Here is a 25,427-nt window from a genome sequence, read left to right on the forward strand (position 1 = left end):
AAGATTGGCTTCTGTGGCCGCATAGGAGCCTTTTGTGAGAAAGGAGCACAGCACAGCGGGGGGACAGCGGTGTCACAAAGGTTTTGCAACTGGCCCACGTCAGGCTGGACAAGAATTATTTTCAGCTCATAAACTGTCTCATTCCAATCTGAACACACTGAATGTGATTTTAAACATGGTTCTAGTACCTTTTAATCATTCAGATACAACACGATCTGACCACTCACTACTTAACACACACATACTGTTCTGTAAAGCAACTAATTCTGTGGTGCCATCATCCATCTGCTTTTTTTCTTTATCTAGTGTCCCTGAAGGTGGTCTTGCTACGATTACTTATCTATGACACAGAATAATGGGAGGGTTTAGCAGCGGTATTGGAAGGGATGGAATGCCGGTATTAGCTTGCTAGTCCAAGATATCCTTTCTTTTTATCGATGCTGAGGAGATAGCTACCCATGATAAGAGCCTGAGAAATAAAACGTCCTTCATCCTCCTTGCAGCGAGCTGACTTAGCCATGATTATGCAGGAGGCAAGGTAAAATACACTACATTTTATGAAACCCAATGCAATTTCGTACTACTGAGAAAGCTTACGCGATTTACAAACTACGGAGACTAATGGGTCCAGTAATTAGGGAACGAGATTTGACTCGAGCGGAGCCTGAAGACCAAGGCAGAGGCTTTTGTCCGCAGTGCTCACGTTTTGTCAGAGACTGCAAAGGGATACCAGAGAGGCGTAGGCGAGAAGGCACGTCTGGCAACCCCTGCGCTGGGCCGTGAGAGAGCACCATGAACCGGCACCACCTGGCAACAACCGCTGCAGGCTCCAAGGCGGATGGGGCTGGCGGGTTTCCAGCAGCCCCTCCCTCCAGAAGGGCTCCTCCCGCCTGAACCGCGAAGGCACACCTTCCTGTGCGGCCCGGGACAGGCAGGGCCACCTCACCCCAGCCGCAGGAGGCAGCCGGGTTGAGGCGGCGTGCGGGCTCTGGCTGTGGGGATCCGTGCGGCTGACACCCCCCCACCCCGCCCGCACCCCGCCCCGTCACGTACGTGTGGCTCGAGTGGCGGAAGCGGAAGGTGCCGCTGCGGCGGCGGTTAGGGCTGGGGCGCGCGCGCTGCGAGCGGCCGCAGTGGCCCCCGCGGTTGCCATGGAGAGCGGGGGAGAGGGGCGCGCGTGACCGCGGCCCCTCCCTTCTCCTCCCGGGCTCGCCCGACGGTTGGTTCCGCCGCGCGCCGCGAGGGGGGGGGGGGGCGGCCGGCGGGAGAATCGGCGGGAGGCGGGAAGGGGGGGTGCGGCTGTGTCCTCCCCCGCAACCCGGGGCGAGGGAAGCCCCCGCTGGGCCTGGCGCCGGCACGTCCCCGCCGGCAGCCTTCTGCGGCAGGTCCCGGCCACAGCGCGGTGCGGGGCTCCGTGGAGAGGCCGCGGACTCGAGGCTGCTGCCCCGGGAGAGGCTTTTCGGAGTGGGGCTGGGAAGGCGGAGTGGTGGTCGGCTTTCTCTGGGGCGCGTCTTGGACGTCGGCTTCACCTGCCTTAAAATCTACATTGCCAGTCTTGGATGTCTCCCTTGCCTGTCTTAATTTCCACCTGGGGAAGGCTGTTACTTGTATGGAGGGTTGAGAGAGGGAAATCCTTAGCTGACTGCACAAGTATCTCCTCCTCTGCAAAATAAAAAATTGCGGTTCATTTTTCTTGAATTGCTTCATTTTTCATGAAGCTTTTAATCAAGCTTCGCAATGTTGCTTTTTTTGCTGAGTGATGAGGAGGGCACTTGCTGCTTCTGCGAGGCCAGCGGGAGGAGCGCATTCGTTTTCCAGGTGCTGAGCTCCAGCAGCAGAGCTCAAGGAAGTGTAATGCCCTCTGTGCTTTCTCGGTGTCACGCCTTTATTTTATAGCTCCAGCAGGTAGTGAAATTAAATTGTGGGTCTCCAGTTTGCACTGAGGATGCAAACAATGCTTAATGAGCGTATATAGTATGTGTACAAGTGGCTGTTTGGTCACAAATAGGTGACGGTAATTTTCATGTGTTTCTTATCCACTAGGATCTCCTGTGTGTGCATTAATACCAAGCCACGTCCAAATCAGAGCCCACATGGCATTTTTCATGGAGGCGGTAGATGTCTACAGGTAGGCCTTCCAAGATCCTATCTATAAGAAAGAACAGGACAGGAATGTCCTGCTACTCTTAGGGTAACTTAACCAACCTGTTCACAGCCACCAAACAGCTGTGTAGTGCCAAGGTCTCTACTAACAACCATCTATCATACCAAGGTGTGCCTGGTACCTACAGGTACTTTTTACATTACAGCTTCACAGGTACCACGTGTTTCAAAGTCACTTTAAAATGGAGTTGAAAGTAATGTAGTTGTTTGGTTCCAGTGCACTTTTTTCCTAATGAAGTATAATTTTAGTTTTATGTGAGTAATTTTCAGCAGTAATCACAGTTCTAAACCCACAACTAGATCCACAAATTGACAGAGGCTGAGGATTGTTATGTCCTTGCCTTGGCTATAACAAATACTATACCAAGTGTGTCTCTTTTGCTTCTACTGTCTGTTTCTTTTTGGGTATGAATTGCTTGGAACACAGAGTTTTTATAGCAAGTGTTGTTTTTTTTTTCCCTCAGGAAGTATATTTTTTAGAGAACGTTGTTGTTTACTTTGTGGGAGATCTTAAAATTGTGATTCACATTGAATCTATGAATTATTGAGCTGTGTCATTCTGGACTTGTTTAAGGAGTTGTGAAAGATGTTCTCGAAGTTGTATTTCACAATTTTTACTTTCCTTAGTGAAGCTGAAGTCCAGGGCTGAATGGAGGTAGAATTTGTAGGATCTTGGTTTCTAGTTATGCGTCAATATAAAAGCATAAAAGTGCAAGGATGTCACCAGAGCCACATGTTGTGACTCTGAGTATGTGAAACTGAGTAGTGCTTATATTGGATTTATTTATGAAACAAGTATTGGGGCAGTCTTGATGCAAAATTGTATGCTTTTTTTTTTTTTTTTTTTTTTTTTTTTAAGCTTTTATTCCAATGAGCCTATTAAACCAATCTTCATTTCATCTTAACCTATAAAAACAAAGTTTTCTTGTTTCTTGGAAGTGACTTTCTGCCTGCCTGTCTCCTTCTGTGGTCTCATAATTCAGTGAATGTCTCATCAGAAGGTATATTTGAGGGGATTGTAGTGAAAAATCTGGGAGTTTATGAATCCAGTAATTAAACTGGGCTGAAAGAAAAGGGTTAATAAAAAATGCTGTCCAAACATCCCATAGTAAAACTGCCTTGGAAAGTACATGGGAAGGCATGAACAATACTTAAGCATGTAGGAAACAGTTACGTTTTGGTAAATCTGAATCTTTTCACAGCCACAACTGCTGTTTGCTTGCAAATGCTTGGGCTTGAGATGTTTGTTTAGAAAAAATGGCTATAAATCAAGGTAAACCACAAAATCTCCTACATTAGTGCTGTGTATTTTATCCTACATATTTCACTGGAAAATTTGTAGGTATTGCATGTATGAATAATGGGTAGATACAGATATAAATCACTTAATTTTTTTTCAACTTGTGAATTTGCTCTTAGACTTTTTTCCTCTGCGTCTTGTAGTTATTCTTAGCATAAATTATGCATCCTGAAGAATAGAATTGTTTGAGATCATAATTCTTTTGACATTGTGTTTGAAACAATAAATATGGTATTCTTTTTTTAAACATACTTCAAAAAAGAATCTGTAAATTCACCTTGTCTGTGGGTGAAATTGGAATCCAGTGCTTTCTGCCTTACCATCAGGATGTGAATGTCAGGTTTTCTTTATTTCCACCTTCGTTCTTACTTACTTATGTATGATGCATGAATCAAAAGGGAGAGTTGTTGTTTTCAAAAGAAAAGCTCACCTGGCTAGAGGAGCTCAATATATTAACTGTATATACAGTATTGCTAACACAAGTATTATGAAAAATACAAAACTTAACTTTTATAATAGACACTCAAGAGACAAGTATATAACAATTTAAAGTAAATTAAATACATTGACTGTAGCTCAGCTTTATACAGAACTTTCTCTGAACACTCCCATTTTTCTAAATGTATATTAAAATTGTGAAATGCCCTAGAACTGAAATTCAAGGTATGCTAGTTAGAACTGGCATGTCAGTTCAGATGTGAGAGGCAAAGACTCTGGATATCTCTGTAAATAGCTTGATAGGAAGCTCTACTCAGGTGTGGTAACAAGATCAGAATAGAAGCTAGTGTATTAACTCATCATTTTACCTAGTGTAATATGTTGCCTTTCAAACTAGTGATGTTGATTGTTTGAGGATCACACTCTTTTCTGTCTCTTCCAGAAAAGATACAGAAGATGATGATGAAAAATCTCCCTATTTTTAGAATGGGGCCTTTTTTTTCATAGTTACAACTTAATTGTGGAACTTGTAGTCAAAGGTATGGGGTTTGTGTCAGTGTGTGTGTGTTTGTTTTTGGTTTGTCTTGGATTTTTAGTTATAAAAGTGAATAATGTCATCCAGGCAGAAGTTTGTCATTAAGTTATAAAAATTTGGGAAATATTTCCATTATAGACATTCTTACTGTTTTGTCCAGAATCTCTCTCGCTGTTCAGTGCTCATCCAGTTTACTTAGATCACTCAGAAAGAAGTATGTCAGTATTTGTATCTCTCTCTTGTGTTTCTTGAACTGTTATGTCCCCTTCTGAGGAAGTGCTGTGAAATTATGAAAGCTCTGCTGCTCTGGTAAGATGGAAAAGAGATGGTTTCCTCAGTGGTCATTAGTGTTTCTAGCTGCCTCTTTTTTTTTTTTTCCTAGCCTGTTTTTGTCAGTTTACATGATTGTCCCTTCGTAAACCTGTTCGTAAACGAGTATTTCCAGTGACCCTCTTGCCCTTCATGTGCTTTAAAAGTTTCCAGGATTATTTGCTCCACTTTTCCAGGGATTGGGGTGAGGCTAACAAGCCTGTTGCCTGGATCCTCCTCCTTGTCCTTGAAAACAGGGATGACATTTTTCTTTCTTAAGTATTCTGGGACCTCATCCAGCTGTTTAAAACCTAAACATAATTGAGAATGGCCCAACAATGTCAGGGCCAGCTCTTTTAGCACTACTGGTGATGTCTCCTCAGGTCCCATGGAAGTCTTAAGTGCAGTTTGTTAAAAGGTTTCATAAAGGCTGGCGAAGGGACTCCAGCACAAGTCCTGTGAGGAAGGGCTGAGGAAGCTGGGGTTGTTCAGTCTGGAGAAGAGGAGGCTCAGGGGAGACCTCATCACTCTCTACAACTCCCTGAAAGTAGGTGGTAGCTAGGGGGGGTCGGTCTCTTCTCCTGGGCAGCCATCAGTAGGACAAGAGGGTATGGTCCTAAGATCTGCCAGGGGAGGTTTAGGTTGGATATTAGGAAAAAATTCTTTACAGAGAGGGTGATCAGACATTGGAATGTCTGACCCACATGCTTCAAGCCATGTAGTCATTCTTGGTTCTCTCCTGGTCTCCCCTGACCATATCTGTGGTGCCCATATGGAAGAGCAGCTGAGGGTAATAGTCTGAGGGCCAAGTACTACCCTCAGTGTCACAGTTTTAGACAATAAGCAAGCAGACTCTTTGTTATTCCCCACTACCCTCCCAGGGGGAGATGAAAAGAATAAGGGAGAGAGATTATAAGGTTGGAAGAAAAAACTTGGGTAGGTTTAATTATTGACATAAATGAAACTTTTGGTTAATATTAAGCAGACAAATTGTGAATGCAAGTGAGGATAGACAAACATGAAACGAGTAAGCAGAAGCCCTAGAAACAGAGGTGTCTGACTGATCAACAAGGTGGAATATCAATGCTACAAGTAGAAACTGAAAGGAATGGAAGAAAATTCAGAAACGAGGGAAACTAATGGGTAGGCGAGTAGCTGCAAGTTATCTGCAAGTTGCAGTATTGACATATGTAAATGAAAGCAACCTGACAAAGTAACAGTAGTAATCCTTCCCTGGAAGGTTCTGTTGAATAGTGCTTAAAAGTTAGTGCTGTGTTTTTGTGAAAATCAATTCATGAAGCTCTGAAGTTTATGCTATAGGGCTTGGTGGGGTTTCTTCAGTCTAAAACAAAAAAGAACCTAGCACACTATAAATTATCAGAATGGAAACTTTGATGTTTTGATTGTGATTAATTGCAAGAAAACTTACTGTTGTATAATACCTCTTAATGGTCTACATTAAAGATACTAGGCTAGTGTGATTCCTTTCTCTATTAGTATGCTATGAATGCCATGAAGCAGTGAAAAATGACAAATTGCTTGGCAACTTTATGACTATTTTAGCATACAAACTTTTAAAAACTAATCTTGAAATATAGTTGGGAGACTGTAATAGGTAGGGGGGATGAATCCTTGTATAACATAAATAATTCCCTGTATTTCTTGTTTGTCTTGCAGCCTTTTAATTTTAATGGGAAACTTTTTTTTAATGCTATTATCTTTTGCTTTTGTCAGCTGCTTGCTTTACGTATTACTTAATAGTGTCCCAGATACTTGTTTTACATGCATCCGGGTGATAATACTTGAACAGTATATGTGAAATAGCTGTAAGTTTTCATTTAATTCCTTAAATCAATAGCTGACGGTTGGTGGTTTTTTTCTCCTATTTGGATGTGTGTCGAACCCTGCAGGTTGCATGATACTAGTTAATTTATCCTTTTTATTTTCTTTATTTATCTCTCCAGGGTAATTTGTTTTCTGGGTTGTGACAGATGATTACCTGTTTGTGTTCAATGGGACGGCGAATTCACTTTGTGGTTGACCCTCAGGGTTGGTGCTGCATGGGCCTTATTATCTTTGTCTGGCTGTACAATACAATCTTCATTCCAAAAGTCATCCTTTTTCCTCACTATGAAGAGGGACATATTTCCGTTGTGGCAGTTTTGTGTAAGTCACTTTAACTTAGCCCCTTTTTTTTTAATAGTAAAAATAGTGTCTTTGGGCAGTAGTTGATATGCATAAGAAGGACAGAAATTAAAGAAAAAGGTGAGGGATAAAGTTAAAGAAATTTAAAGAGTAGGTAGAGGGACACATCCTGTGTTTTTGTGTTCTGAGGTTTCATTAAATTCACAGATGTTATGCTAAAACGTGGTTGGGTGGAAGCCTGGAAAAAGCACTAGTATGGCTTTCAGATCCTGTGGCTAGAAATCGCTGAGAATTTCAGGCTCACAACTCAGTGCTTATAATTTGTGGTGGTAGTACTGATGGTTGACAAACTTAGTTTTGAGTTTTGTCATACCTTCCCAGATGAGTCAGCTAATATGAGTTATGCTAACTTGTTTTGCCAGGGAAAAGGCTTGAATTGTAACTGGAACCAACTTCAAAACAAAGATGAACCATTGGAGTGTCCTTTCACGTACAGGCTTTGTGGTGTAGATTGATTAGTGCTTAATTGATAAGACAGTGGAGGAACTTTTTAAATAAGGTTATTGTGGCATCCTACTGGTACTATCAAAAGTATTCTTTGCTAACCTTTTCTCTCTGTTTTTAAGACTGGGGAGTACTTAATACTGTAGGCTGCGAAGTACCAAAAAATGTATCTGGAATGGCATAAGAAGACTGATTAATTTCCAGTACAGTGCTGGAGTGTCTGTATTTTTTATGCAGTATATGCAATATATGCTATGTATTTTGTACATAGGAAAAATAATAAAATGCTTATTTTTTTCAGGTTATTACTTCTGCTCACTGTTTTGCATAGCTTCATTACTAAGAGCCTCAGTATCTGATCCAGGAAAGCTACCTGAAAACCCAAAGATACCAATTACAGGTACATTAAATTCTATTTCATTGAGTAAAATTTATTTTAATGTCTTCAAAATAATTAGCAACCAATCTGATTTTGTAGGATTTCACTGAAGCCAAGAGCTATTTCTGGTCAAGCCTATATTCTTAATGAAATTTAAATTGGTACATCACTGGTTTTAACTTGGAAGTTTTTAGCAATTTCCCCTGTGTATACTCAAAACTTTTTAAAAAAACTTGTATTCAATCAGAAGTTCAGTTATGTAGGAACTTCTGGGAAATGGGAAGTGTAATTTTTCCATTCTGGACTTTCAAACATGCTGCTTTATCTCTAGCTTGATAGTATTTAATAAAAGATGTTAAGAGGTTGTTAGTCATTTTAATTCTACAGCTTTTTTTTCTAAGTAAACATTTATAAGATGTTGAAAGTGGCAGTAGGAGGTACCCTTATGCTGGATTGTACCTGTGCATTTTTTATGGTTTTTTTCAGTGACTTGAATGGGCTGTTAAATATACAAATGTGACAGTAATTACATTGCATAGCTGTAGAACAGCAGCCTAGCATGTGAGAATTCCCTTCTGCCTGGGTGAATTTATCCCACAGTTCCTGTATGGTATCCAGTGCTCCAGAAATTGGAGGAAATTTGATAACTATTCTTCACAGAGAAAACCAGTATTTTTGTGGACTGTTTGATGTTAAGATGATTGTATAACGCAAAGAGCTTTTTAGAATGGAATGGGGCTATCAAACAGGGTGAACTTTGTCACAGTAACAGAAAATACTTTTTCGGTGTAGAAAGTGTATCAGATGCTGTTAGAGGTGAATATTTCAGTCTTCTCTTGCAATGCAGTGGATGCCAGGAGTAACATTTCACTATCTCATGCTGATATTTGTGGGAATGTAGGATGATGTGTTTGGAAACATGTGTTTGGAAACATGATCTATTTAGCCCTGGCACTAATATTAGAATTTGCAAAAACCTGGGTAGCAGAGAGCAGGAAGGGACATATCTCTTGGGATTCAGATGTGGAATGCTGATTTTAGAAAATCTCATGCCAGTGTTCTTTCTGGTCCTGATTAACAGAGCCTATAAATCCTGTGAAACAAAAGGTGGCTCAGATTTGGGTTCTGCAGTCAAGAGTTCTTGCTGCAGAAAGAGCAGTAGGGATCTGCAACCTGAGCTGGCGAATGAAGACTGAGGTCTACAGACAATTACAGACAATTACAATTAGGACTGACTGTTGATTTACCTGCAAAATACCAGGACTACTACAAATTTCTTTTGTGCACAAATATTTATTTCTCTTTTAAGGGACCCCCACTGAAAAGCATTCCCGACTTTCTTATGCTCCATTAACTTCAGAAGACAATAATACTTCACAGGTAGTTGAGCAAATGGAACACTTGAGCTGGGCTGTGTCGTTGACATTTTAATTTGTTGTGTTGTATATTAGGGATTTTACACTTTCTAAAGCAGCACTTTAGTTCTCTGTTATTCTCTGGTCTTACAGGAAGATACATTTTTTCATGGTATAAATAGTACTTAAAAAAATGAGGTTGGGGTGTTTCTGAACTCTGCTGGTGCCTAACCTATTAGGGACTGACACCGGATTTATGGTAACAGATTGTGAGTCAGTATCCATCTGGTATTATTACTACTTTAATCATCTCAGATCCTGGATTTCTTTACTTCCCGTGTCCAAATGTTATTTTTCAGAAAGAAAGACAAGATTAGAACTGCCTGCAGGTGGCTCAGAAGTGCTAAATTTAACTTGATTTTCTTTGCATACCGACCATGCTTTACCATGTAAAATTTCAGAATGCACCATTGTAAGAGCTGCGCCTTTTTCTTTCCCACCCCCACCCTGGGATTTAAGAGATTTCTGTGTCAGAAAATTTCTGTTCAGGTAGAAGCAGTGAGTCCCCATATTTAATATTCTAAGTCATGCACCTCTTTTCCTTAAAGATGGAAAATACAAGATTTTATGACTATTAAGGTATGATGCTTCCCATATGAAGATGAAACTTGCTGAATATTATAATCTGAATTCTCATTTTTAAAGCCTTCCTCTAATTTAGGTGGTTCAACTGGTGATAATGAATAGATGAGCTGAGCAATAGTAGAATCACAGAATGATTTGGGTTGGAAGGGTTCTTAAAGATTATCAAGTTCCACCTCCACTCCCCAACATAGTCAGGGACACTTTCCAGGGACCAGGTTGCTCAAAGCCCCATCCAGCCTGACTTTGAACATTTCCAGGGATGAGGCATCCACAGCTCCTCTAGGCAGCCCGTTCAGTGTCTCACCACCCTCACACTGAAGAATTCCTTCCTGGTGTCTCAGCTTTATCTACCATCTTTCAGTGGCTTGTGGTAATTTCATCTGCTCAGTTTCTCCAAAGATCAGCTTAAACAAATCTCACATTGGGTACCCAAATTAGTATATATTTTAAAATACATTCAAATCCTACATCTGTTCATTGGTCCCCTTATGTGTAAAGCTGCATGTTGTGTGGAATGATGTCTTCAAATACTTTGAAGTAGAACATGCTCCTGAAGTGTTAATTTAGTTTTTTACTTTAGTTAACTAGCTTTTAGAAATTTCAATAGTAGTATTTCCTCAGGAGGTTTTGGAATGGCATGGAGGTTGTACAGAGGTTTTTTTCTAGCACATACCTTTTTTCGCAGTAGACATGTAAGAAAATTATTTAATTGTGGTGTTGTTTGAATGATGCCTTTTGTTCTGTAATAATTACTCCCTAGAAATATATAGGAGGAGAGAGGATTTTTGAAAAGAAAACTGTACAAAGTGGCAGTAATATCTTAGAGTTTAATTAAGGTGACAGTGGGAATGTTATTTTGTATGCTGCTTACATTTCTCAAAATGTAATAATTTTTTCTCTTTAAATCACTAGCATATAGATCTATCATGGATGTACTGTACTGATCTTGCTAAGATGTCTTTACATTTTCACTTAGAACGAGAATATTGGGAATTATGTAACAAGTGCAATATGATGAGACCAAAACGTTCACACCATTGCAGTCGTTGTGGACACTGTGTGAGGAGGATGGATCACCATTGTCCATGGTAAGACCAGGACATTTGTTCTAATAATCTGCTGTTGTTTAGTGAATCATTCAGAGTTCATGTCTTGACTATTGCTCATCTGTCATATTTCTTTCCCAGTAATGATTAATCATTTAGGTATTTAGAGCAAGGAAAACAGCTTTGATACTTTCTTAAACCTACAAGTAAAACTCAAAGTAAGAACTGTTGCAGTGCAACATTTTATCATTGTCAAATTGTTATATGCCATACAGCTTTGGAAAATTCATATATTTTGTTTAAAGAATTGGAATTTTTACTCCTAAAAAGGGTCTCAGTGTAATTAAGTTGTACAGGGCAGATATATTTCATTTGTTGCAGCTTAATTTCTGATGCTGGAAAAAATATTTTTTGTAGGAAATCAAACAGGATTTATGCTTTTTGGATCAAAATAAAATATTATTATTTCAATGTAATAGGGGCTGCTCTTTAGAATAGTAAAAATAGATCCTGCTTTCAGACAGGTTTTGGGGTTTAGTTTACCATATGGCTGTACTGAGTAGAAAATATTTTTGACTCCTACCATGCCCCACTTGACATAGCCTCTTTAATTTTTTAGTGAAATTAGTGTCTAATGTTTTCTTTAACTAAAACAAACTAATATGACTAAATTCTCTATTTAAACTGGTTGTTTGTAGCTTAAAATGAAAACAAACATTTCTGTTAGTAGTTCTGAGCAAAACATCAATGATGAACTGCAGAGGACAGAATCAACATCAGGGTCCTCCTATCTTGATTTAGTGATTTTTTTCAAACTGCCTGTTCAATTTTTACTTCAGAAAGTAGTGCCAGTGGAGTGCTTTTGTCATTATGGCTTAGCGTGGTACTGATGTCTGTGCCAGTGCTTTTATGAAAATGCACCCCTACCACATCCCTTGCATCTTTGTAAATTTGATGAAGCAGACTAGACCTGGATTTCAAAGACTTTGAAATCTTGTACTTAATATTTCTAGAGTCCTTGTAGTTCCTTTACCCCTTTATGCTGGTGCATGCAGAAGGAGTTTCAAAATAGATAGTGCTATGTGTTAGGTTCTTTCCTGAGTCATGCTTATTTGTCATTGTGGTCACATTTGTTTCAAATCATTCATTTGTATTTCCAGTTTTTAGACTCTTCACACTTCATAACCAGTGAAATGTGTTGAGTAGCAGAAGATATACATATGAATTTTGCAGACTTTTAGATAATAATTTTGTTAGTTGAGCATTCTTGAAACTGTAGGAGTAGAATCATGGTTTGGATTGGAAGAGACCTCAAATTCTTCTAGTTCAAAACCCCCTACAATGTCAGGGGCAGGTCCCACTAGACCAGATTGCTCAAATCCCCATCCAATGTGGCATTGAACACTTCCAGGGATGAGGCATCCACAACTTCTCTGGGCAGCTTGTTCCAGTGTCTCGCCACCCTCACGTTGAAGTATTTTTGCTGTGTGAGGATTTGGAGAGATATGTCTTCTGTTCTAACAGTATCACACTATCATAACTGCAGTATTAATGTCTTTATACATATATATATATATATATATACACACACACACATATATATATGCTTTGTTTCTCTGCAGGATTAATAATTGTGTTGGTGAAGACAATCATTGGCTGTTTTTACAGCTGTGTTTCTACGCTCAGATCCTTAGCTCCTATACACTGATCCTTGATTTCTGCCATTACTACTACTTTTTGCCTCTGAAAAAAGAAAACGGGGTAAGAATCCATTTTCTTTAAAAGGTAAATAAATGGGTAATACCAAAATAAATTGCACTGCAGTATTTAGTTGCTACATGTTTCTGGTGGCTCAGTTGTTGACAGTGAAGAGGGTTAATCTAAATGTATGTTATCAAGCAGGCAAACTGGTTTATGGTAAGTAACAAAATACCATTCTAGAAAAGCATATGATTTCTATGTGTTAAGACCTCACTAGTTTTCTTAGAAATTAAGGAAGGGAGGACTGAGCCAGTTAGATTCCTTTAGAAGTCATTACTGAATACTGACAAGAAGCAAGGTGGTTACTTTATGTGTATTCAAGTATCTTTTTCCTTTATCCAGAGTAAACTTATATAAGTAAACTTATATCCGAAGTACCTACTTAAAATTCCTGATACTGCCAGAAAAATGAGGAAAATGTCATTCTAAAAGGAGAAAAAGTATTAGAGTTTTGAAGCAACATTTTGTGTTGCATTAAAGGAGAACTAATTTTTGTTTGTTTTACTTGAATTTTATGCCGTTGTTGTATTTCAGTATCCTGAAACATGAAATTGAATACACAGAGACAATCGATATACATATTGGAACAGAGTAAAAAATAACATCCTCCATTATGGAATCGAAGTTGTAAAGTCAGTGTTGATTTACATCTATTATCTGTAATGTTCAGAGTATTCAGGAGGTTTGCTTGAAAGCTGCTTGGAAGCCTTTGACGGCATTCCCCGAGAGGAGCTGGTGGCTCATGGTGCAGACAGGTGTACTCTTCAGTGCGTAAAAAAACGTCTGGATGGCTGGGCCCAGAGAGCTGTGGTGAACAGAGATAAATCCAGTTGGCAGCTGGTCACCAGGGCTCCCCTCCAGGGCTCAGTTTTGCGGCTGCTCTTGTTCAATATCTTTCCTAGCGATCTAGATAAGGAGTTCTGGTGGATTGATGGGCTGAGGCCAATTGTATGAGGCCAAGTGCTAGGTCCTGGATTTCAGTCACCCCGGGCAACACTACAGTCTTGGGGAAGAGTGGCTGGAAAGCTGCCCAGTGTAAGTGGCCTGGAGGTGCTTATTGACATGACTGAATACAAGCCAGCAGTGTGCCCAGATGGCCAATGGCATTTTGGCTTGTAACAGGAATAGTCTGGCCAGCAGAAGGGAAGTGAATGTCCCCAGGTACTCAGCACTGGTGAGGCTGCACCTCAGATACCATGTTCAGTTCTAGACCCATCACAACAAGAAGGACACTGAGGTGCTGGAGTATGTCCAGACAAGAGTAACAAGTCCAGTGAGGAAAGGCTGAGGAAACTGGAATTGTTTAGTTTGAAGAACAGGAGACTGAGGGGAGACCTCATTGCTCTCTACATCTGCCTGAAAGGAGGTTGTAGCAAGGAGGGTGTTGGTCTTTTCTCTCAAGTAAATAACGACAGAATTAGAGGAATGTCCCAAAGCTGCATCAGAGGAGGGCTAGACAAGATATTAGGAAGAATTTAAGTAATGAGCAGGAATTGGAACAGGCTACTCAAGGAGCTAGCGGGGTCACCACCCCTGGTGGTATTAGAAAAACCATGTACATGATGTACTTCAGAACATGCTCTAGTGAGTATAGACTTGGTGATCTTCAAGGTCTTCTCCAACTGTGATGGTTCTGTGATTCTGTGAAGTGCTAAAACAGCCATACTTGATGCTCTTTTAAAGATGTTATGAGATCTTGCTCATAAAGTAAAATTAAAAATTCTGCCATCAAGCTGAAGTGGACTTTGTATTTACACTGGACTGTAACAAAGAAAAAGTGCCCTAATGAGAAAAACCTAGAAAACAAGTTTAAAACATTGTCAAAATTAGGTAACATTCCAAATATCCTAAGTGAAGAGATTAAGACATCCCAGACACTGGGTAGCATACTCTAAATTTAAAGTTTTTTTTATACTGAAGTGCTGCAGATTAGTTTTATTCTGTGTTGATGTGACACCCCAGCATAATTTCTGCTGGTGATATCACACCTGTTCAAGGCTGCTGGAGGCTGGCCTTTGGTTATAGATAAGGAAAGTCCCATTTTCCATTTGGTTGAACAACTTAAATTTGTTATAATATTTCATATCCTAAGCAGTGTAAAATACAAATATTACACTTCTAGAAGAATTCTACTTCTGGAAAAGAATGGGGCCTTACAATTTTTCTATTCGCTCCCATATGATTCTGCATTGGGTGTGATGTTCCCTTGGAAGTGTATATCAAGGTGATGTGTGAAAAGAGAGCTGAAAATGCCGGAAAATTTACTTCTTGAATCTGTCTAGACCTGATAAAACATATATTCAAGTTAACAGATGTGACATATTTGAGGATTTTTGCAAATCTCTTTAAAAAAACTTCTACTGTAAAGACATGTCACTCTTTAATTCTTTTGTCTGTAAGAATATTTCCACTTAAATGGTTCAAGGTACTCTACAAATATGGAAAAGAGGTATTTGCTGTCTGCTTGGAGCATCTTTCAGTAGATTCTGCTCCGTAAACTGAAGCAGATCTGTAAAATGTGTCTCTTAAAATGGAGTACTCACATTTTTCATTTTGTTTCCAGTTTGCTGCAGATGAGCTTTTCACATTCACCTTGTTTTACAAGCATTGTGAGAATCAAGGGAGCTAGGATGATGTGTTGTAGCTGCATTCAAGTTAAAAGGGATATGAAATTGCAGTCTTTCTGTATTAGTGAAGAAATCTGTTGTCTAAATAAAATTTTGTAGATATGTTACATTTGGGGTTTCTGAAGGATAACAGTGTAAATGCCTTTTCTTCTAGTTTCAGTAGCTTTGTAAACTTTTTTTTTTTTTTTAACTTATAGACTGAGTTAATCCACTACATTTCTAGCAAACAGGGGTCATATACTGTCTGTATTCTGAAGGTTTCCCATGCAAGGGGTTTGCAAGTTTCAAAGGCCAATGCTTCTTAGTAATGCTGGTTCTAAATCTTGAATGAATTTTAGGAGTGTTATTTTCCAAAGATAAAGCCTTTGTATGAAATTTGTGGTGCTTCTTTAATAGTGTTATTTCGTGGTAGAATATTTCCTTTTTATTGTGTGACTGCCCTGAATGTTCTATCTTAAGTACTTAATGAACGCAAGTTCTGTTGCTTTTTAAAAGAAGAATGAAAGGGGTTCAAATTATTTGCTGGGAGGTGATCTGTGCAAGAAGGGAAAAGGGGAAGCATGTTTACTTCAGACAGTTTACAACCCCTAAAAAGCTAATAATAAATAGTTGTTACTAATAACAGTTCAAAAAATGAATACATATAAAACTTTGTTTTTTATGTTTTAGGTTAATTTCAGGTCTTTTGCAGAGAGGCATACTTTTATATCTACCCTTCACAAGATGTGCCAGGGTAGGAGGTAGAGTACTTAGGCAGTAATTATTTTAACCCAGGTTAATGTAGTTGCTTGAAGAGTGGATCGAGCTCCCATATTTGGCTGCTTAAACCTACACAGTAATGGAAAAAAAGAATGACTTTGTTCTGTTTAATTTTATTTTGGTTTACCTAACTGTGGGTTTTTTTTCTATATCAGTTTGCATATGGGAATACTTCCAAGTGATTCTCTTCCTTCTGAAAAGCCTGATCTGTGTTGTGAAACATGCTGTGCCCCAGAGAGATAAATACATTTAAACCATATAGAAAAACTTGGTACAGACAGCAGGTCTGTCTGTTCAGACCTTTGTTAAGTCTATTATTACACTAAGTAGTATTTAGCTTTCTCAGGTTTTCAGCTACAGGATTGGGGGGCACACACTGAATTACAGAAAATTAAGAATAATTTGTTTGGGTCTAATCAATATATCTGCCTGATAAATGACATCAGACCCCATCAAGCTGAGGTTATGTTGGTAACCATATGGTGCTGTATACCTTTGTGCCACAAGTTAATTTGTCAGAATTACAGAATTTAGATATCAACTGAACAGGACCAGAGATAAGATTTGTTTAATATTAGGTTTTGAGATAAGCATCCTGCAAGATTCTTTTTGAATATTGATTAAAGCTTAAGTAGCACAGCATTCCAGAGATTGCAGTACCTTCTACCTTTCATGGAAGCACTATTCTGGGTCAAAATTTTGGCTGTAACCAAGAGCTTTCTAAATTTATGGGAGTTAGTGTTTAGCACAGAATTTAAAAGTGGATAATTTATTTTCGAAACAGCCATCTGGAATTAGCTTACTTCCTGCTCATTAAAAATACTTGTGAATTTTTTGGCACTGTGCATTCATCTTAATTTTTATTCTTTGGATATTAAATAGTGCATAACACAGAAGCAGTACAATTAAAAGTGATTTTACTGTGGTTGTGAAGGAGTCAATTTATCACAGTACTGATTAATACATTATGAGAATATGATCACTGTATCTTGTTAGTACTTCCTTCTGAATGAAAAAATAGTGGTCTTTTTTTTTTAATGGATTGAGTAAGAAAAACCCCATAATTTTTAATTAAGTATTCTAAGGTAAGGGTAATAGCATTGAAGCTATTGGAAGAAGCCATATCAATAAAGATGCAATCTTTCAGTTTCTTTCTGCCTTGTAGCTGAAAATTGCTTCATAGTATGCTTGGCTTTTATAATTAATGCTCTGACAGAAAGATGGGTTGTGGTTATTGCGTGTGTTTATCCAGCAGGAGGCGTACAATTACTGCTAGAAATGAAGGAAATGGTGATTAAATTGTCTATGTGAGATCCTAGCAGAAGGAAAATAAATAATTTCAGTGGAATAGCCTATTCCTTTGCTAGCTTTGGTGATTTTCAGGAGCTAAGATTGGCGCATTCCTAATTTTCCAGCCTCATTAAAAAACATAAATGTCAGGAGTTTTTTGTCACTTAGGAAGTATCAAATATTGTGAATAGTGAGAAGAATAAATACTGATCTTCTCATGCCTCTGTAGTTGCTACCTGGCTGTGCTGGCACAGATTCTGACACAGACACAGCTGGTCAAATAGAAGCAAAAATATATGTTTTGGCAGTGTATTTTACCTGAGTCATAGAACACTTTTAATCTTTTTATCAAAAGAAATTTTGGTGAAATATTCTCTTTGCTGAAAATGTTGCTAGAATGAATGTTGTAGCAGAAACACTGATATATAAAAACTTAAACACCTTAGCTCTGGTTTAGTTTTATTTTTTCCCAGCTGTGCAGTTATCCATTGTGTAATATGAAAATATTGTTATGTAATTAATTTTTAAAGTGTGCTGAGCTCTGTTGGCAGCAGGGGGAGAAGCATTGTGGCATTGCTCTGAGGCTCAGCTTTCCCAGTTCCAAATGACAGGTGTTGAGAAATATTTATTAGGCTTTGTGAGAAGATTATTCACACTAATATTTATTTCAATATTTTGTATTAACTAATATTAATTAAAATATACAAACATGTATAATCCAGAGAGAGAGAAGAGTCTAAAGTAAGGAGAGTAAGGAGAGTCTGAAGAGAGTCTAAAGAGAGTCTAAAGTAAGGAGAGTCTAAAGGAAACTTACAGTCATGAAATTATCTACAGGATGGGAGAGTTTTTAAAAAATGGAAATTAATCAAAATTTCCCTTCTCCATCCTCAGCAAAACCAACCTAACCCTGTTCCCTTCCTAAATAATTACAGGGACAATATATTAATATTAAATCAACTTCAGAAAGCAAATGCATGATTTTTAGAGAAAAGATGGAAAAGATAGGAAAGACTGAGAGGATAAAATTTAATTAAAACTTAATATATTGATAGTGTTATTTTTATGCAAAGATTGTATGGCCTTTTCTTAAAATCTGTTCTGGTGTGAAATTATTTCAGAATCATCACCTTGGACTGACCTCTGTAGACAATTGGTTTTGGATTCAGAGTGCTATTTCCATTTTCACTTCAAATCAAATCAGTCATTTAGTAGACCTGAAATAGTCCTTAATCAAAAAGTGCTTTACGTAAACATGAATTGTTGTTAATAATAAATATCACTATGAAAGGTAGAATACAGATAAGTTTTCTATGTATCTAAGTAGAAATCCTACTTAGTATCTAAGTAGATTCTAAGTAGAATGCAGCTCATGTTTTGTGAATTATTATTTTTTTAATTTATATTTTTAACATGAGTGTTTTCTCCCTTGTGCTTCTTTCTTCCTGCAAAACCGTCCGTCTCTGGTTTTTGGGCCTGTTTTGATTTTGGCAGCCTGGTTTTGTCTTGTATTCTAAACTGGTTTTATGATAGCCAAGTTGATAGACTGTCTTCCTCACCAGGCTGGGGCAGACATCCCAGGCATTTCCAACCAAGAATAGACAAGTAGGTTAGCGTGTGAGATTATCCCTTCCCTCAAAGAAAGGTGAAATATTTTAATATGTTTTGTTAATATATTAATTCTGTGTATGTTATATTTCAGTCAAGAATTAAGAATTAATAAACTAATCTTACATTTTAAATGAAAATCTATGAATGTTGTTTTTCCCTTTGTCTCTTCTGGAAGAGATAACAGTGGTCCTGTGTTGGCCTTCCTGAAGACTCTGTCATCTGCACAAAGTGTTCTGGTTTTAAAGGCATTATATAAACCCTTGAAAACAACCCAGTACTGCAAATGGCAGGGACCTTTTAAATGTTTTTATGCTTTTTTTATTGCTATTATCAGGTAAAAGGAAAATTGAATTTGGAAGCAATGGTCGTGTAATTGATTATGATCTTGAGCTGAACCCCCCATTGTTTTTCACTTTTCTCCTGCATGATAGCATGGAGCTATAGTATCTCTTTTCCTTGTGAATGGTAGCATTCATCATAGGGATCATCTCTGACTATTGATGCTCACAAATGAAGACATGGCATTTGTTCTGCCATGGGTTTGAGAAAGTCTCTTGTGAATCTGTCACAGCGACTGTCTTTCTGTGGGAACTTTTGGTATTGCCTGTTAATGTAAGGATGACAGATCCCATGGTTTGTAGTCTAGTCTGCAACATAATTGTACAGACTTATATTGTTTCTTCTTTCATGATAAGTATTGTAGACATTTTTTAAAAATACCCAAGAATCATTGGAGTTTGAGAGGATGGACAGAAGTAGTGTCCAAAGGGATCTTAAAAGCCTTTAAAAAAGACAACAGCCATATGAAAGGCTGTATCAGAAATGCTAAGTAGAAAGACAGTGGCAGCAACCCCTGTGAAATGAAGATTTAGCAGAACAGTTAGGCTGTGATTTTGACAAAAAGGAGAGGAAAAAGGGGCTACCTGAAGAGCAGCTCTCACATTGTTAAAACTATGCATTTAACATCTGTGTCAAGGTGACCTATATGAGCCTGGCCCAGTTTGGAAAAAAAGCTGTTGTGACACAACACTGCTGTGCCAGGAGAGAGAATTCAGGCACTGGTGATGTTAGCTTATGTGTGCTTATGCTTTGTGGCTCAGTCTGTGTAATTCTTTCTCTTAGCACAGACAGTGTGACCTTGGAGGTTGGCAGTGGGTAGGTTGTCTCAATAGTCATGCTGCAGAGATTGGTGAATTGTAGGTGATCATTAAAGAAGAGAATCTGTTCAACACAGATTTAAAGAGGGATTTATGACCTGGTCTTGAGAGTTGATTTATTATAGTTTTAATAGGGTTTCTTTGCTTGGAAAAAGGTTTCCTTTTGGTTTGGTGAAGAAATAATAAAAACAAGTTGGATTGAACTTTTATGTAAAGCAGCAATATCCTAGTTGTAGGGACAAGGGAAGAGCAATGACATCATCTACCTGGACTTGTGCAGAGCATTAGACAGTGTCCTTCATGACATCCGGTTCTCTAAACTGGAAATATAAGGATTTGACAGATGGACCACTCAGTGGATAAGGAATTGGCTGGATGATCACACTCAAAGAGTAGTGGTCAATGGCTCCATGTCCAGATGGAGACCAGGGTTCAGTACTGGGATCAGTGCTGTTCATCAGAGGACAGAGGGATTGATTGCACCCTCATCAAACTCTGTGATGTGGCTGACATACTGGAAGGAAGAATGGCCATCCAGAGGGACCTTGGTGGGTTTGAGAGGTAGGCCTTTGCAAACTCTTGAACTTCAGTGAGGCCAAGTGCAAGATCCTGAGCAAGCACTGTTCAATCCTGAACATTGGGGCAAGACCAACTACAAATACAGATTAAGTGGAGAATGAATTGAGAGCAGTCTTAAGGAAAAGGGCTTTAGGGTGCTAGTTGATAAGCCCCTCAACCTGAGCCAGCCATATGTGTTTGCAGCCCAGAAAGCCAAGTGTATCCTTGGCTGCATAAAAAGAAATCTGGTCAGCAGGTCAGAGGAGGTGATTTTCCCACTCTATTCCACTCTTGTGAGACACAACCTGGAGTATTGTGTCCAGTTGTGGAGTACCTGACACAGGAAGGATGTGAAGTTGCTGGAGTCCAGAGGAGGACCACAAGGATTATCAAAGGGCTGGATCTCCTTTCCTGTGAAGACAGGCTGAGACAGCTGGGGTTGTTCAGCTTGGAGAAGAGAATGTTCTAGGCAGACCTTATGGAAGCCTTCCAGTACCTGAATGGGGCCTACAGCAAAGCTGAGGAAGGGCTTTTTGTAAGGGCATGTAGTGACAGGACAAGGGATAATGGTTTCTAAGCTCGAAGAGGGGAGATTTAGGTTAGATATCAGGAAGACATTCTTTATTGTGAGGGTGGTGAGACACTAGAACAAGCTGCCCAGAGAAGTTGTAGATGTCTCATCCCTGGAAGTATTTAGGACCAAGCTGGATGGGGCGTTGAGCAACCTTGTCTAGTGGAATGTGTCCCTGCCCATGGCAGAGGTGTTGGAACTAAAGGGTCTTTAAGGTCCCTTCCAACCCAAACTGCTCTAATATTACTGTTATTATTGTTATTATTACTACTTAAATGGATTTTTAAGGGTCTTTTTTTCTTTTTCATGGAGTCACATGTTTCTGTTTCAATGCAGAATTCTAAAAGTATCTTTGTTATTAAGGTCTCATTGCCAAAAGACTCTATTCCTCCATTTATTTTGTTTTTCTGTAGAAAAATGCTGTTATTTCTTTACAGATTTCTTGGTGAGGGTTCTGTGTTGATTTCCAGGTCATCATTGTCTCAGAGACTTTGATTCCCCTTCAGCTGTATAATTACTGGAAAAACATTGGTGGTGTCACTTCTTCTCATGAGTAATTCAGCAAACTCTAGTCTTTTGCAGCAGATGCTTTCATATTTTAAGGAGGAAGTGGAAAGGGAGACAGTACCATTCTTCAGTCTTCATTAAAGGATGAAGGGATTTTCCTTTTTGGTACTTCTAGTTTTACCAGGAGTTAGAAGGACCAAATGCAGAACGTATCCTGTCTTCTTTATTATAAGATTTTCAATTGTCATGCATTGGGTGGTGTCTCTCCTGCTGAAGAGGATGTTCAAGAGAAGGAGCTCTTTGAATTAGTGTTATGGGGATTTAAAGAGATGTGATAGAAATTTTTTCTAAAGGGGGAGTATGACACTAGATCCAGAATAAAACTTCACTGCTGACATCTCTTCTCGTACATCTCACTGTTTTCTGTCCAGTTAAATTCAAGTAAATTAGAACATTTTAGAATAAATGAAGCAGTATGCCTGTGAAGAGAAATTATTTTACATCTTGTAGAAGTTGTGTCTTATTTTGCTTTTCTTTAAAGCTTGGGTGGACTGATGGAAAGAGAAATAAAGATGAGTATGGATGCTTTTATTTTGAGTTGATTTCACTTTGAATTAACTTATTAGCTGAATAAGAAGAGGTTTTTTTAAAAATTAGGAAATTAAACATGTATTTTCTACATCAGCAAGACAGGCCAATACTAACAAGAGCTGTTATCTGTTCAGAAAAGACTGGTTGGGTTTGTTTTTTATCTTAATTAGTTATCTAGAGATTTCTACCTGCTCAACAAATACTGATTTTCTTCCCAGCTTTAGTAACCAGTGTAAACTTTTTTCTTGGGTTTATATTTTGAATCATCGTGGAAACAATTTAAAATCTAAAATCAGATTGGTTTATTACATATAAGTTATTTTAACTATTCTCTGTTTAGTTAAAACCCAGTATTATGGTAAATAAGAATTCCTCTTTCCTGAGACCTAGTGGTTAAATGTAAAGAAGCAAAGATCAAAAGCAGTGAGGGTTTTTTTTTGTTTTGTTTTCATTCAGTTCGCTTTTATCTTCTGGTTGTAATTTAAAGTTTATTTGAAAGGTTTTAATAGTTTCCTGCTGTGAACTGGCTTTTCTAAGTGAAAAAACAGATGTTTACTTTCAAAGGACAGCCTTGAGAACATAATTGTGACTTATTGTAAAAGAATGGGTGTGCTAACTCATTATCAAAGAGTAAGATGGAGTGTGAACTTGCAGTACATGTACAGTAACTGCCATATACAAATGTTTTCCTGTGATAAAAGTAAATTTTTTTTCCCCTTGAAAAAGATCAATAAAACTCTTGGCCTGTTTGTGTTTTCTGCTGGGTGAGAGCAGGCTTTCCAAACAAGCTGATACAATATATTTTATTTTATTCCCCTTGTATCCTGAGGCAACTTGGTTGTGTACCCATATTCAAAGTTGTAATAATACACTTACAGCTGAAATTAAAAAAATGAAAGTAAATTTATGGTGTATAATAGAATTACGATGAGATCAATCCGGTAGAGATACTTGGATTCTGTAGGTGTCATCTTCAAGACTCAAGCTAGGAATATTGTTATTTTTGTCACAGAAGGGGTGATGTAAAATGAAGCTTACTGTGGCTGTGAGCAGAGATGTAGGAGTGTTATTAATCAGGCTGTTTACCAGAATGTTTTTCTTAAATTCTGGAGCTTGTGGGTAGCAGTCTGGCATAGGTCGAGATAGAGAATTCAGGAGTAACTCATTGGAGCTTGATCTATTCCCAGATCTTAAACATCTAAATGATTTTTTTTTTTAGCCTCTGACAAAACCCCCAAACTGTTTACATCTATAAGTAAAAGATTATATTTTTATTTTATTTAGTACATAAATGCATATTAATGCTTTACAGTGTAGCTCAAAAATCTGATCTTTGCCTTTAGCTCTAAGTCTTCAGGCACAGCCCATATCTAGTATTTCCACTTGTTTGAAAGACTTTAATTTTTAAGTGCTAAAGTCTCTCTTCTTTTTGTCTTGTTCTAGGATGTTTTTGTATTTAGACATGAGCTTGCTCTCCTAAGAATATCTGCCTTCATGGGTCTAATAATATTAGTTGGAATAAGTGGACTCTTTTACACTCAGCTAATGGGTATTTTCACTGTAAGTATCTGTTCTTAGAAATATACCATTTTTACTTTCAAAACAATAAAAGCAGAAAAGCAGGTTGCATTTAAGGAAAGAATAGAGAAACACTTGCACTATGAGGCACTTATTTTGTATGTCTTGTCTCCAAGGAAGTCTTAAGAAGCCCTTTAACAATCAAGTGTCTAATAATACATGTATCAAGGCAATTTCCTGTAATTCGTACTGTAAAATAAAGCCATACATTATCCTGGAACTGTGGACAAGGTACATCTTTGTGGGTTTTGATTTTTGTTTTTCTTTTAAATATATGTGCCCTGATCTCAATTATACGTTTTGACAGTGAGGTGCACTGATAAATCGTACTTTCTGAAAACATAGACTTTTGTGTTAAATACTGTAATAAAGATGCTTAAGGTCGTATCTCTTCAGTTACTAAATTGGGAAATGGAACCATGTCCATCTTATAGTCCAAATGCATATTCTGCATTTAGAGGTACAGAAAAAAATCCTCTGCATGGAAAAAATTTCCATTTAAATGAATTGGTAATGTAATAAATATATTAAAGAAACAAGGTTTTGTTGCTGTAACATCCTATTCTGGACATCAGAAGTTTATCACTGCCAGTAAATTCTTCAAAGCTGTCTTGAGACTCAATAGAAATCTTTGAAGTACTGCAGTGTTGAACAGGGAGAGTACATTAGCTGGATCTGTACATGTCTGAAAGGTTGTATGATCTGGCCTGAAGAACTGTTTTTTAAGGCAGGTAATATGCAAGATGACCATGACTTTGTGACAACAACTGATTGAGATCTGATTGAGATTTCATTTTGGGATGATGAGGGTTTACAGGGTATTAACCTTGTAGCTGCATAATAGAATGTATTATGTGATTCCCTTGTATGGAATAAAGGACAAAAATTACTGCATAGCTTTTCTTATGTTAGATGAAACAATTTAATGTTGCTTATTTATTTTATTGTATTACATTTGCTTAAGTTTATTACCTTCTGCTCTTTGTGTGAATGTATCTATGCTGTGTATTGTCTTTGCCATCCTTCAGCTGCTCTACCAGACTGATTTCTGCACTTTCTGTCAATCCTCAAGTCTAAAGATCTATTCTTGTGCCCCTTTACTGACTGATTTCTGTTCTAGGGTCTTGATGACAAGTTCTCATCTCGCTGTTTAACTGCTGGCACACAAACTTTTTGTCTGCATGCCCTATAGTTGAGATTTTTTTCTAATTAAATACCATGCTTAAGTCAGTCTCTAGCTGAAGTGTCACAGATATTTGAATGCTACTCACTCTGAATCCTGGTAGTAGGAGAGATAGAAACTCAGGGAAACTTAGAATTTAGTTGATGAAATATGGCTGCTTTTCTAGTCTCTTCAACTGATATATGAGGAGAAACAATAAGCGATGTGATCAGTACCACACTAAAACACTGTAATGATACAGAAGAAAGCAAGAAACAAAACTTAAGTCTACCATTCTGTTCTTTGTGCTGCCAGAAGCTGGACTACCTTTTGACAGTGGCCATCAGCATGCATACAAATGATATTAGCTGTCAGATAAATGATTCACCTGAGAACTGGGACATTTCTGTTCTGATACAGGATACCAAATATGCTGTCT

The 25,427-nt window shown here is 38.2% G+C and overlaps 1 protein-coding gene across 5 annotated transcripts in view; it reads left to right on the forward strand.

The window, feature by feature from the left end:
• The first annotated feature begins 989 nt into the window (after positions 1-989).
• Positions 990-25,427, forward strand: part of ZDHHC21 (zinc finger DHHC-type palmitoyltransferase 21) — a 38,503-nt gene continuing 14,065 nt past the window's right edge. The window contains exons 1-8 of one of the 5 annotated variants that reach the window (XM_071730662.1): positions 990-1,080; positions 2,044-2,128; positions 4,344-4,440; positions 6,710-6,911; positions 7,696-7,794; positions 10,750-10,861; positions 12,442-12,580; positions 23,692-23,808. In XM_071730662.1, coding sequence (XP_071586763.1) covers positions 6,737-6,911; positions 7,696-7,794; positions 10,750-10,861; positions 12,442-12,580; positions 23,692-23,808 — 642 coding nt within the window. In that variant the 5' untranslated portion in view covers positions 990-1,080; positions 2,044-2,128; positions 4,344-4,440; positions 6,710-6,736. The other 4 variants (XM_071730660.1, XM_071730661.1, XM_071730663.1 and 1 more) reach the window with 4 other exon arrangements.

Source organism: Heliangelus exortis, chromosome Z (assembly GCF_036169615.1).
Source record: "Heliangelus exortis chromosome Z, bHelExo1.hap1, whole genome shotgun sequence".
Taxonomy (NCBI): Eukaryota; Metazoa; Chordata; class Aves; order Apodiformes; family Trochilidae; genus Heliangelus; species Heliangelus exortis.